Source organism: Pygocentrus nattereri, chromosome 27 (assembly GCF_015220715.1).
Source record: "Pygocentrus nattereri isolate fPygNat1 chromosome 27, fPygNat1.pri, whole genome shotgun sequence".
Taxonomy (NCBI): Eukaryota; Metazoa; Chordata; class Actinopteri; order Characiformes; family Serrasalmidae; genus Pygocentrus; species Pygocentrus nattereri.
Genome location: NC_051237.1, coordinates 19,940,492 through 19,954,796, shown reverse-complemented (window position 1 = coordinate 19,954,796; position 14,305 = coordinate 19,940,492). Strand labels below are relative to the sequence as shown.

Sequence of the window (14,305 nt, the reverse complement as noted above, 5' to 3'; positions counted from 1 at the left end):
GCCTAGAGAGGAATTGTGGTACTGTATCAGGAAGTCAGGTGTAGCTGAAAAGTATGTTAGGGTGGTGCAGGACATGTATGAGGATAGTGAGACAGTGGTGAGGTGTGCAGTTGGAGTGACAAATGGTTTCAAGGTGAAGGTAGGGTTACATCAGGGATCAGCTTTGAGCGCCTTCTTGTTTGCAATGGTGATGGAAAGGTTGACAGATGAGGTCAGGCAGGAGGCTCCATGGACCATGATGTTTGCAGATGACATTGTAATCTGTGGTGAGAGTAGAGAGCAGGTGGAAGAGAATCTGGAGAGGTGGAGGTTTGCACTGGAGAGGAGAGGAATGAAGGTCAGTAGAGACAAGACGGAATACATGTGTGTGAATGAGAGGGAGGCAGGTGGAAAGGTGAAGATGCAAGGAGTAGAGGTCGTAAAGGTGGATGACTTCAAATATCTTGGGTCAACCATCCAGAGCAATGGACAGTGTAGAAAAGAGGTGAAGAAGAGGGTGCAGGCAGGATGGAGTGGGTGGAGACAGGTGTCAGGGCTGATGTGTGACAGAAGGAGAGCAGCAAGAGTGAAAGGGAAGGTTTATAAGACAGTAGTGCATCCTGCTATGATGTATGGTTTGGAGACTGTGGCTCTGTCTAAAAGACAGGAGGCTGAGCTGGAAGTGGCAGAGATGAAGATGCTGAGATTTTCGTTGGGAGTGACAAGGATGGACAAGATTAGAAATGAGCAAATCAGAGGGACAGTGAAGGTGGAGCAGTTTGGAGATAAAGCCAGAGATGTTGGAGATGGAGTTGCCGGGTAGAAGGAGAAGAGGTAGACTTCAGAGAAGGTTTATTGATGTAGTGAAGTGGACATGGAGATGGTTGTTGTAAAAGTAGAGGAGGCAGTGATCCGCTGTTGTCACCCCTAAAGGGAGCAGCCGAAAGAAGAAGAACATTTACATTTTGCTGACGCTCTTATCCAGAGCGACTTACAATTTGATCATTTTACACAGGTAGGCCAAGGTGGTGTTAGGAGTCTTGCCCAAGGGCCCTTATTGGTATAGTGTAGGGTGCTTGCCTTGGTTGGGGATAGAACCCCAGTCTACAGCATAGAAGTCAAAGGTGTTAACCACTACACTAACCAACCACCACCTTAAGAAGACTTAAGCCAAGATATAATTATATTAAAATATTTGTAACAATTTGTGAAATTCTATGTATTGCAACATGACATTGTGAATTATTACTTTTGACTGCAAATTATTCCTCATCAACAAGGTATTTCTGTCTGCAGGACTGCCGTTCACTTCATGCTTTTTCTTTAGTGCACCTTTCTTCATAAAGTCTAGTGATTGTTGTGCTTCAAAATCCCATGACATCAGCAGTTATAGAAACACTCAAACCAACCACAATTTTTTCCCATTCTGATGGTTGATGTACACATTGCCTGAAGCTGCTAGCACATATCTGCATGATTTTATTGCAGTGTTGCTACATGATTATATAATTGCATGAATGAGAAGGTATACAGGTGTTCCTAATAAATTCTTGGTGAGTGCAGATTACATCATGTAGCAGACTAGGTAGCATAGTATAGCACACTGTATATCAGTACTGTGCTACAGATTAGAAGTGAAATGAAGTATGCTGAAGGGGGTACATCTATAGTCCAAGCACAAGACAGACAGACAAAAAAGAAGACCACATCCCAGCACAGTTTTTTATTGTTCAACACTTTCCACTTTATTGATCATGTTCAAAGACAGCGATGAGCTTAGCATCCTACATTATATCTGAGTGATTGTTATTAGTGCTGCCATGATCAACACGCCATATTCTGCATTTTGTCCTAATAAAACTGCCAAGTTCTCATTGATATTAATGTTATTATTTCCATACAAAAACAAAGGAGTAAGAGGAATTGTCTCCATAATTATTATATACACAATCTGTACAATTAATAATTTTTGTATCATTTTATCAATGTAATGTAAAAGTTTTGGTAACATCTGAAAGTGAAAGCCATGATGAAGAGACCATGGCCATGGGTAAAAGATAATTAAGAGCCGTTACAGCGATGCGCATACATACACGCACGCGAAGACACACACGCATACACAGCACACCTCACACACTTCAATTACCATGACAACAGTGTGGAAACAAAGCTGTCATAGTGACAACAACACTGAAAATGTGTCACCATGAAGCTCATCTCTGAGTGACATTCAGACTGCCCTGACAATGTCAAAGTACCCTGCTCTAAAAACACACGCAAGGTTAGCTTCAAAATTAAAACAAGATCACTCAAACACAACAAAATAAACATACATAACCCAGTATGTTCACACTCACAAACCCAATCTTCTCATTCCTCCAACACACCCTATGATATGACAAATGAACATAGTACAAAAGAAACATGATTTGTTTTAACAATTGTCATCTAAAATGACAGAAACCAAACTAAATATTTACACATTTCCTTAAGCAAGATTAAAAAGATTTATGTTCTAACATTAGTAATAAAGACTGGAACAGGAAATCTTACTTCTGTTCATAGTTTAACAGTAAGTTAACTACTGTATATCTAAGTCATATTAATGATATACATGAGCCAAAATAATTTAAAAATGCGCTAAAATACTAAGAAGAATTATAGAAAAATCATACCTACTAGTCTCCCTAAAAGTAGTTTCTAGTAATTCTACCAACATACAAGTAAAATGATGTAATTAAGCAAATAGATATGCAGTGAGAGAAATGCATGTTTAGCTGCTAAATAGTGCATTAAGCTGAGAGTATTACAGTTTATACTAACGTAAAGGAAATGCATTAACCTTTACCCAAAACCCAAAACCCCACATCAAATCCTAACATTACCCCCTACGCCAACCCTCAACACAAACGCTAATCTTTGGAGTCGACTCCAATTCCAATTCCAAGTGGACAGATCTCAAGAGTCAGTTCCACACAGTGATTTTTTTTTTTTTAATTCTTGATTCCAAAAATCAAGATGTAAGCCCCTTTTACACATGCACTTTCACACTGGAATATAACTGGAAGGGGTTAAGTGTGAACAAAAGCTGAAGTCAAAAGGCGATAAAACTGAAGTAGCAATTTACCTCCATGAGGGTTAGTGCAGTTCCCACAAAATTACCAAGAGGGCTCATGTGTGAACAAAAGCAGATACATTAACAGAAAAAACAAAGTTGTCTTAGTTATGGCGAGCAAGGTTAAATGTTTCTGTAATGCTTTTGTTTTTACAGTTGAGTTTTCAGTTTTCGTGAGTGAAAAATTTGTATTTCTGCCCCATATATGTGAGTGGCTGCTACTGTAGCATAACTAGCAAAAACAATGTAAAATTACCTTAGATGTACAAACATTCTAATGATTGTAACCCACCTTATATAAATTATAAATTTTACATGAACTTTTTCAACTATTTCCAAGCACAGCGCAAGAAAAAGTGTGTGAAAGCCTGGATGTATGCATAAAGTCATCATAAAATATACTATGGCCTTAATCACGGCAGCAGGCAGGGGCCAGGACAACTGATTTAGTATAATTTTTTTTTAGAAAGCTGAGATACGATGCTCCACCGCTACACCTCACTCGCAATTCACTGCTAGCACGTACCATACACACCTGGTTTGGGAGGCAGGACTGAACCATTTTGTGTATATGGAGGTGGGGGGCAGGCAAGGCAACATAGAGGCTCTCTGGTTGTTTACTTTTAACAAAAATAAGATAAGTAAAAGAAAAGAAGTACATGGCAAGTACAATATTCTATTAATGATGATAGGACAGCAATTTAATATTAAAAAATACCTAATGTTTTAATTTTTAGGGCTCCTGTCACTCTCAGGTCCTTAGAATTGTCCCACCCCCACCATACATGCAGGTCTGATTTATAGCTATCAGAAGCACTTACTTGAGGTTACTGCTTTCAGAGGAGGTTCACCCATGTTTTAAGTCTAAAGGTTCAAATAATTTTTCCATCAACACTGTGAATGTGTTAAGTGGTGTGCACAATAAAAACATGAAAGATTATAACTATTTGTGTGTTATTAGCTTTACAAAATTGTGTTTGTCTATACTTCTGACTTAGATGAAGAAAAAAATCTCATTACCAATTAATGCAGAAAATCTGTATTTTTTTTTGTCACACTTCATGTGTGTGTAAATTTAAACATTGTTGCATTAAATTGAGCCAAGAGTTTACTCTTGAAAGTGGAATCAGAAAATCAACTCTTTTTGGGATTGACTCCCAACCACAAATGGTTCATTAAGCTCGGATCGTTTTAGTTTAGGTTAAGGTAAGGTGACAAAGGTTAATGTCTGAACCCCCACCCAACTCCAATGTCTAACGCAAATATCTGCCAACCCCAACATCAAAAACCCTAACCCTTGCCATGGTGCTTTAAGCTAAGGGTGTTGCAGTTTGTGCTAATCTAACTGGAGCTAACATCCTGATCTCATCCCAAAGCCCTCAACAATCATGCCCAACATTACTCCTAACATGAGTGTTCCAACCCAGACTACAAGGTAAACACTCTAGCAAGCGACCTAAACTCCACAGCCCAAATATGCCTCACAAAAATTTATGATTGACCACTATACTTTCTAAAACTTTAGATATGTCTGATCACAGGAACAGCTCGGCTCAGTGTGCAGGAGCTCATAGCCTTTGCTGGTGGGTTTGAGGAGCTGCTTTAAGCAAACAGCTGCATGGGAGAGATCTTGTGTGGTATCCACAACTGACTGAGTCACTCTCAGCTTTACACACGCAAACACTGCTCACTGCTTATTGCAATCCAGAAACTGTGTAAAATGGTCAAACACATGCTAACACACCAATGTAATGCAAAAAGGCTTAATCAACAAGTACTATTGACACATATAGATAGTAAAGGTTTGAATCAAAAGGACATTAAGAAGAAATACTTTGGAAAAAGCATGGATAACTAACTCTTGATTAGTTCATCCAGAGTGGACAGTGATTACTAAATGATTTGGAAGCAAAAACACAGTGAAAGTAGCCACATAATTGCAGCACCACACACACGTGCGCCCTCGCACAATGGAGAAAACGGTGTGCGTGTATGTATGTGCATGTATGTGCGAGTCGAACATTCCTCATGTGCTAGGCCCTTCTTCATACAGTACATTAGCATGAGAAGGAGACTCCTCAGGTTCAAGTAAAGCTTCACGGTGTGAATCAGGCTGAATCCACAGCAGTAGCAGCAGCCTTTCTGCCAGAGGCTGGACACCTGCTGCTTTGCAACACAAGCAAAATGTCTGTGACCGTACTAATTAACTTTGAACCAAACAGAAGCAGCGACTCCTAAGGAAGTGCGGCCTTTTTCAAAAGCAGAAGCTCACACCAAGCAGAGTGTGTGTGGGTCGGTGAGAGAACGCATTGTGCATGTAAGACTTTCTGGATAATCGGTGATGATCCACACTGTGGCATACATAATCAAAAGCTTGAAAACCTGCTGTAAAAAGTAGTGAAAATTACAATGCAATTTTAAGGGAAACTTATTTAAGAGCCCTAAAACTTAACAACACTTTTTTATGAAACAGTTTCAAAACACAGGAGCCAACACTCACGGGCTGCGGCGTCTTAGTGAAAGTAAGCAAAAAAACACTCTTAACCAGTCTGCTTCTTAATTATCAAATAATAAACATGAATTTAAAAGCAAAGAAACTACTGTTTATTATATCACTTATAATGAGTAATAGTTTTGTCTTAACTACATTTTGCATATTTTTGTTTTTGAGGTTTTTTTTTTGTTTTTGTCCTTATTTTGGTTATTTGTTAAATTTTGTAAAATATATAGTAAAGGTCCATCCTGTATATCAGACTGTAAGAAGATCATGTGTGTGTGAAGTGTATGCAAGTGTAGAAAGTAGAGTGTGTTATTTACACCAGAAGTGCTGATACTGACCTTTTCGTTCTGTCTTTTCTTCCTCAGGCCTCGGTATACTTTGACCGAAATGGAACTTGCAAAGTTTACAAGAAGCCATAACCACCTCCATGAGCTTAGGTTTTACTCTCTCAGGTTTTACTAGCATTTAAACTAACCAATCACAGGCATTGTCACATAGCGTGTTTGTCAACAGAGTTCGGCCAGCTGCCCCTGCGTGCGGTTGTTTGTTTTCTCTGTGATTATAATATCATATTGTTCGCCAGGCAGATGTCATCTTTGCAAGAAGTATACTGAGGCCTTTACTCTCATCATCACACCCTTGATGGCCAAACCACTTCGGAAAAAAGTGATACAAATGTTCTGCAAGTAAGAAAAAGGTCAAAATTTGCGGAAATGGGCCACATCAGCAGCAGAAACAATTAAGTTTTGCAAATGATATCAAATCATGTACATGTGTATGCATGTGTGGGATGACTCGAACCAAGCTGATGGATCACCTTAGAGCTTGTCTTTTTCCATCATTCTTATCAGCACAGTTTAAAACCTCTATTTCAGTTCATTTTGGAGCCACACAAAAGGCAGTCCACAACAGTGTCTTGAAATGATAAAGACCAAAACGGTACATAAATGAAAGATCCTGTTGTGTTGATCTGGAAGCAGGCCTACTGCCAAACTGCCAGATAACATGGCATCTAAAATGCCAAAACCAGCCTTAACCAGCATTAGTCAACCAATATCAGTACTAGTATCAGATCTGCAATTACAATGTTATTGGTAGCATTATTAATGATTACCCTGTTAGCGTCAGAATTTTGTATTCTCTTTCATGATTGTTACTTCAATGCACACATGAGTCAAGGAGACAGAAGAAGGAGAAAAGGAGAGAAGAAAGGATCTGAGTGGGAGGATAGAGAAAAAGGACAGAGAGAAAGAGAACAAGCTTTTGGGGAGGGTTAGCAAAACTCTTAACTGCACTCCTCTCTAGTTCTCTCTCTCTCTCTCTCTCTCTCTCTCTCACAGACACTTGCCCATATGGCCTGTTGTCTAACTTCTCCATCTCTCCACTTCCTCTTTAGCGCTCTGCGGGCTGTGGAACAAATCGTGAGTTTCACAGTAAGCGGTGTGAGGCTTCTGTGAGACAACGATCTGACTAATGCAAAGATACTCAGATACTGTAGCTAGGTTAGGATTGGTCAGCTTAAATTGATCTCCACTTTCTCCTCTCCTCATCATGTGATTTATGCCTTTTCTAATACTTTATCTCCTCTCCATTGATCCTCCTCCCTCCCTCCCTTGCTCCCTCCCTCCCACTCAAACATCCGACTCAATGCTGGAGAGTTTCTCGTATACATGGCCATTCGTGCCATTGAAGGGTCTGGGCGGCCCAAGGCCCAGCTTGCTGCCCGAATGCTGGTTTGGGAAGCGAGAAGAGGGGAGGAAGGAGGAAAGCTGCTGCTGCTGCTTTTTCATGTAGTAGCTCTTGGCTCCATGCAGGAGGCACTGGTCATCCCCGAAAGTGGGGATGAATGGGTTGTGGTTGGTGCAGTCTGGGTAGAGAGACTTGGAGAGAGAGTAGGTAGGTCCCTCAGCTAGGCCTCTCTCTCGAAGGTCTCTCTCCCCCATAGAACGCCGGTTAGGTCCAATGTCACCCCCTTGGAAAAGGCCGAAGGGAGATGTTGAACCTTTTCCCCGCTCACCGGGGCTGTAGAAATCCCGATCTGTCGCAACCTGGTGGTCAAACATGTGTGCAAAAGGGCTGGTGCCCTCCAGGTATCTCTCTTTCTCCTTCAAACTCACACTGCGAGGAGGTGGCGGTAAAGCTCCACCCATGACATCCCCACCACCCAGCCCAATGCCCACCCCTTCTTCCCTCTGCAAGTCCATGAAAGTGTCATACGAATGCTGTCTCCGCAGAGGCTTCCCGCTGAAAGCCCGCCGCCGCTGTGACGGTGTCTGGCCTCGCCCCCCCACCAGCTGGTCCAATAGGTGGTTGCTGTCCTCGCTGATGTCATACAAGTTGCCAGACTTTTTGCATGCCTCGCATCTCATACATGTTGCTGAGCTGGGCCGACTGGCACCACCTCCCAGCCCACCTCCAGATGCACCACAAGTAGTGACCCTGCCCCCTCCACCACTATAGCCACCACCCCCAGCATGCAATGCCATGCGTTTGCTTCCTGCACTGCTAGCACGGCAATTACGGCATTCCCACTCCCCACCTCCACCTTTACTCTCCGCCTTTGAGGGTTTGCTCTTCAAGAAGTCATCCGCTGGCACCAGGCTGGAGCAGTTGGCTCCAACCCCAACACCAGGTCCACCCCCACTTGGCCCGTCTGTCAGGTCCACATGCTCCCACTGGGGCACACCCTCTTTGGGCCGAAACTGGTCCAAATAGAAGTCTCGCAGACTCTCCTCCTTGTCTTGGTACAGGAATGAGGAAGAACCTCCTCCTCGGAGGGGTGGGGATGAGGAGCGTTTTCCATGGTAATGGTGGTGACTGTGATGTGGCCTTCGTCGCATCTCAATGTGATCCATTTCCCGGACAAGCTCACGGCGGGACTTGGCAGATGCAGGCCTCTTCTTCAAGCTATCTCGGTACTGCTTGCGCTTCTTGCTGTTGCCTTCCAGATTGCCATAGGTGACTGTGTGTGTGGAAATGTCTGACACATCATCTGCACCACTGCAGTAACGGTCATGACATGTTGGAATATAACCTGAGCTGGAGGCTCCGCCCTTAAATGAGAACTTTCCATATAAATCAGCTAATCCTTGCTTGAAGCCCTGGCCTGATGGTGGAGTCTGGGCTTGCAGCAGGTCAAACTTGCTCATATTCCGGTGAGTAAGGGCAGAGCAAGGTTGGGTGGTGAAGATTGGTGCCACCCCACCACCCAAACTGTCACAGTCGAACATGCCACCTTCCAAGGAGCTGCTTGACCCCAGGCTGGGAGGACGGGGGACATTTGGACCAGACAGTCCCAGGGCTGATCCTGTGTGGTGGTGCAGGTAGTGTTCCTGGTACAGATTACTGTCCTTAAGGTGCAGGTTTCCAAAGGTGCGCTCCACTTCATTGATGTAGTCACTGAACATGTTGTCATCCGGCAGGTAGGGGGTCTTGCAGTCCGAGTGTCCTGCCAGGCTGCGGCGGTGCTCACTGATGTCGTAGACAGATGACTCACGGCGGATGAAGTCCAGGGCACTGTGGGGTGATCCATTGACCCCAGACAGGGATGCCATGTTCTTGGCTGTGCGCAACAATCGCAGAATGTTAGAGTGGGTGTTGTTCATGGTGGCTGAGGGAGAATTCATTGCTGAACCCTTGTCCTCAATTTCAACACCATGGATACAACTGTATACCTCCTGAAACACAGAAAAAAGAGTATCACAGACACATGAAGCCTTCAGAAAAAAGTTGTCTATAGGTAGAGATGGGTATTGTTAGGATTTTATTGATACTGATATCAATAATGATACTGCTTATCAATCCCAATAATTATAGATACTCTTATCAATAAATCTCCATAATTTAGTGTAAAAAAATTAAGACGTGATATGAGAAGTTGTGAAAAGATTCAACAGATATTTTTAATAGTTACAGAAATAACAAGTTAAAATGTTTTCTGAGTGTACTTGTTACTAACACCTTGATTTTGATACTGATTACTGATCAATATTTTTAAATTTTATATATATGGCAAATCTCATCAGCATCAGAGTGGGCAGGCTGCACTGAGGACACAGGTGCATGTAGGCTTCATGAGGTTGGTGGTGTTATCTCCTTTATATGCTGCTACTGTTTTACATGCTGTTTTTGCTGCATGTTCATTAAATTTAGTAAAGTATTTAAATTTAGTAATTAAACTTTACCCTTTCAGCCATGACAGAACAGCACATAATGACGAAGGTTAGGGGTAGCCAATCAGAGGTGAGTGGTAGATAAATCTGTCATTAATAGTTACCAAGTTGACCACAGGCTTTTGCTTTTATCTGTAACCACTAGCTGAATATACATGGTTTAACAACTTAATTATGAGTATAAGTGCATGAGAAATAGTATACAATGAGCAAGCGAAGGCAGAAATAATAAGAAAAAAGTGAGAGAAATGATGAGTTACAGAGGGATGGAGAGAGTATGAAATACTAACAATGTCATATATCTGTTACTGGAGGTGTGATTTAATAATGGAGGCATGGCACTCACTTGCCGCTGATTATCCTGCTAGAAAACGTGTTTCCGTGAAGGCAAGAAACCAGGGTGGTGGTAGTAATGGAAAATGTCTGCCACACATATGATCATCAATGCATAAATATGGCGTCAAATTAAAGCCAAACCTGTGATTTGTAGACACTGATGTAGCTGTTGGTCTCTCACAGCTCAGAATGGTGTCACCGTTCTAACACTGGTACAGTGATTTAATACACAGAGAGCTGAGAAACAAACCTATGTAAACTGGAGGGTGGGGGAGGGGCAGCATGTCTCTTAAAGGCACAAACACCTGCCCCACAGTGAGGCAGAAGCCAATGATGTGGCAGAAATTTTGGGGTTGGCCAATCAAACTTCAGGGACAGCACTGGCCACCCAGGCCACCCCTTTAAAACAGTGCATGTGTAAATCTACAAACCACAGATCACAATTCTTTTGTATTTCCTCAATACCATCTCTGTACTGAACTACAAAGATAATTAAAATTGCTGCCAGCTCCAATTCCAGCAGATACTAATCCATACAGATTTGAATGACTAAATAAAATATCAGAGCTTGTGATTATTGATTGTTAATAACACTCTATTGTTTGTCCACACAAGGCTTTCTAAACAAACATACCACTAATTCACACTGAGTTTATCAGTGGCCACGTGTTGGGCAAATGTCCTTATTTGCAGCAAACAAGCAAGGCAATAAGGAGAAGAGCAACAAACTACTGAGTGCCAAAAATACATCTCTAGTCTCATGGTTATATTTTTATTTAGGGAATAGTGATTATTATACCGATTCCTTATGGTTTATTTTGTGGCATCCCTGCTGTGCAAATAGCAAAGTATCTGATCAGGAGCACCCTCACTTAAATATTTGTCAAAAATGTGAAAAAAAGGCACAGTGCACACAGACAACCACCCTTAGGGCATTCTTGGCTTTCATAGATGGCCTATTCATTTCTGGAAATTAAATTATTAATATAATATTAAGTTTATTTACTGATTAATTTGTCAAGGACAGTGTACATTAATAAACAGTATCAACAGAACTGTAAAGGAGCCAAAGTTACTGGAAACTGCTTTCATTAGTTGTCCCTGGCAAGATGTTAAGAGGCAGTTCAATTTTTATTTTATAATGTCATTCTTCTCCATAGGCATTGTAGTTATACTCTTATTTTAATGTTATGTTTTGGTTAGAAAAAAGGGAACTCTTGAACCTCCCAACTGAAAATTGTCCCTCCTTTCCCTTGTTTGTCTGTCTCCATCACAGTTGATGATAACGATGGCACATGCGATTTGATTAATTTTGGTGAATGCGCATGAGACTGAACAAACCATTTTGAGCCCAAAAGTCTCTGTGGCACAGCCAAGTAACATTAATTTAGTATGAAAGTGTGAAAGTAAACTGACCTACAGACATAAACATACTAGAAATCAAAAGGAAAAATTTACTTTTGAAAACAAGTTTAATATAATGTACAGAGGTGTAAAAAGTTGAGAAAGGCTTTAGGTAAGTGAAAGTAAGGGTAATCAGTCAAAACTTTTACTCAGTTTAAAGTGTAAGTGGCCAAAATTATATTTGAGAGAAAGACAAAATTTATACACATTTAAATATACTACATGAATTTAGAAGTATATAAAATTAAAAATAAATGTTTTAATTGATAAATTTAAATATTTTTTTTTCATGGTATGTGATGCATTGGTGTGTCATGCAGTGACTAATATGTGGTACCAGTCCTTAACTATTGTTAAATTTGCAGTTATGGGGAGTATTATATTACACTGACATTAATTTGTTTGGACATTTTATTAAAAAAAAAATTAATACTAATCCAAACTGGCAAGAGAAAAAAATAGAGCATCTCAGGGCCATTTCTCATGATGATTAACTTGGACTTTGAAGATCTAAATGTAAAAAGAAAAATGTATGTCTTTTCCTGGAAATGTAATTGAATAAAAGTACAAATAATTAATTTCAGTAATGCCTTTGTAAAGTACAAACATTCCAAAATAATAATTAGTACAGTAACAGAGTATAGTTACTTAAGTACACTATATTTCCAAAAGTATTCGGTCATCTGTCTTCAGAACCCATTCTTAATCCATAGGCCTTAATATGATGTTGGCTCACCCTTTGCAGCTATAACAGCTTCAACTCTTCTTGGAAGGTTTTCCACAAGGTTTAGGAGCATCTTTATTGGAATTTCAACTTCCAGAAGCGCATTTGTGAGGTTATGTTGGACGAGAAGGCCTGGCTTGCAGTCTCTCCTCTAATTCATCCCAAAGGTGTTCTATTGGGTTGAGGTCAGGACTCTGTGCAGGCCAGTCAAGTTCTTCCACACCAAACTCGCTCATCCATGTCTTTATGGATCTTGCTTTGTGCACTGGTGCACAGTCATGTAAGTACTTAAATCTGGTGTACATACTGTAAATTCTCTATATTGTCTTAAATTAGAAAAGTGTTTATTTTACATAAATTGCTGCAACTGTAACAACTGCAATTTCCCCCTGGGATCAATAAAGGAATCTGAATCTGAATCTGAACAGTAAGGGGTCGTCCCCAAACTGTTCCCACAAAGTTAGGAGAACAAAATTGTCAAAAATCTCTTGGTCTGCTGAAGCATTAAGAGTTCTGTTCACTGGAACTAAGGGGCCGAGCCCAACTCCTGAAAAACAGCCCCACACCATAATCCCCCCCTCCATCAAACTTTACACGTAGCACAAAGCAGTTAGACAATTACCGTTCTCCTGGCAACTGCCAAACCCAGACTGTCCATCGTATTACCAGACGGAGAAGCATTATTTGTCACAGAGAACACGTCTCCACTGCTCTATTTCATGACTGGACTTGTTGCATAGGTGGCATCCTATCACAGTACCATGCGGGAATTCACTGAGCTCCTGAGAGTGACCCATTCTTTCACAAATGTTTGTAGAAGCAGTCTGCATGCTTGGTTTTATACACCTGTGGCCATGGAAGTGATTGTAACACCTGAATTCAATGATTTAGACGGTTGACTGAATACTTTTGGAAATATAGTGTACTTTCCACCCTGGTAGTTTTACTTGAAATATGAAGTTTTTAGAATCTGTGTTAGAATTTACAGTGTACACACACATGAAATGACATTAATATGATCAGAGCCATACACACACACACACACACACACTCATACACCCACACACACACACACAGAAGTATTGGTCGATGTTAATATAAAATGTCTTACACAGCAGATCATACTGAACTAAATGCTTCTGCTGATGGATGTGTTTTTAGGACTTTGTGAAGATGTATAAAATGTGTCTGTGCATGGTTGTGCTTAGAATTCTGTACATTTTTGTGTATATGCATCTGGGTAAGTGTAAGTGAATCAAATCCGGTGAGTTTCTCACTCATTGTTTGAGCAGGAGATGTAGATGCTAATGGCTTTGGCCTAAGGGCTGGCAACAAAATCCAGGGGGAATCACTCAGAAACAAGCCCACACCCACAAAACATACACATAAGCCAGCTCAACCAGTACACTGTTCTAAATGATGGCACTTGCCCACGTCATTGCTACCAGCAGCACATGGACCAGTGCACAGAGAGGAGTGGAGGGAAATAAAAGCTCCTTTCTAACAGCACTAGACTCAGAGTAAAGCTGTTTGATTTCACACTGCTGTAACTCTCTGTGCTTCAGACTGCATGGGTTTCATCTCTTTAAAGCATTACAAACTCTCAGCTTTGTGATCTTACAGTGAGAGGAAAAGCCCTGAGGGCTCTTTATGTTAGTCTCATATGAGGAATTAAAATGTTTTGACACAAAAATATGAATCTCCACTGAACCTGTCCTGAAACAATTGCAAACACTTTTCAAGAGGTGGGTAAGAGAAGAAAAACAAAGCAGAATATGAAATTTGATATGGGAGAACACAATGAACAAGAAGTGAGAGAGAGGAAGAGAGAGATAGAAAGTGAGAGAGAGAGGATAGTGTCAGAGGATAAGTGGTGGTGATAACAATATACTTTAACAAATTAGTGCATGCAATCAAAATCTATGAATAATATTGATGAGAGTGAGTGATGAAGAAAAATAGAATAAATGTTGAATAACATTTGAACAGTTGAATTCTACACCCGGCCGGGGAATCGAACCCAGGCCCTCCTTGCTGTGAGGCGACAGCGCTACCCACCACGCCACCGTGCCGCC

The 14,305-nt window shown here is 41.0% G+C and overlaps 1 protein-coding gene across 12 annotated transcripts in view; it reads right to left on the bottom strand.

Moving 5' to 3' along the window:
- Window positions 1–2,885: 2,885 nt before the first annotated feature.
- Window positions 2,886–14,305, bottom strand: part of LOC108425688 (glutamate receptor ionotropic, NMDA 2B) — a 154,119-nt gene continuing 142,699 nt past the window's right edge. For 11 of the 12 annotated variants that reach the window (XM_037535394.1, XM_017694562.2, XM_037535391.1 and 8 more), the window contains one exon: window positions 7,226–9,271. In XM_037535394.1, the coding sequence (XP_037391291.1) occupies window positions 7,226–9,271 (2,046 nt within the window). Of the gene's footprint in view, window positions 9,272–14,305 lie in introns of all 12 variants that reach the window. The other variant, XM_017694560.2, reaches the window with a different exon arrangement.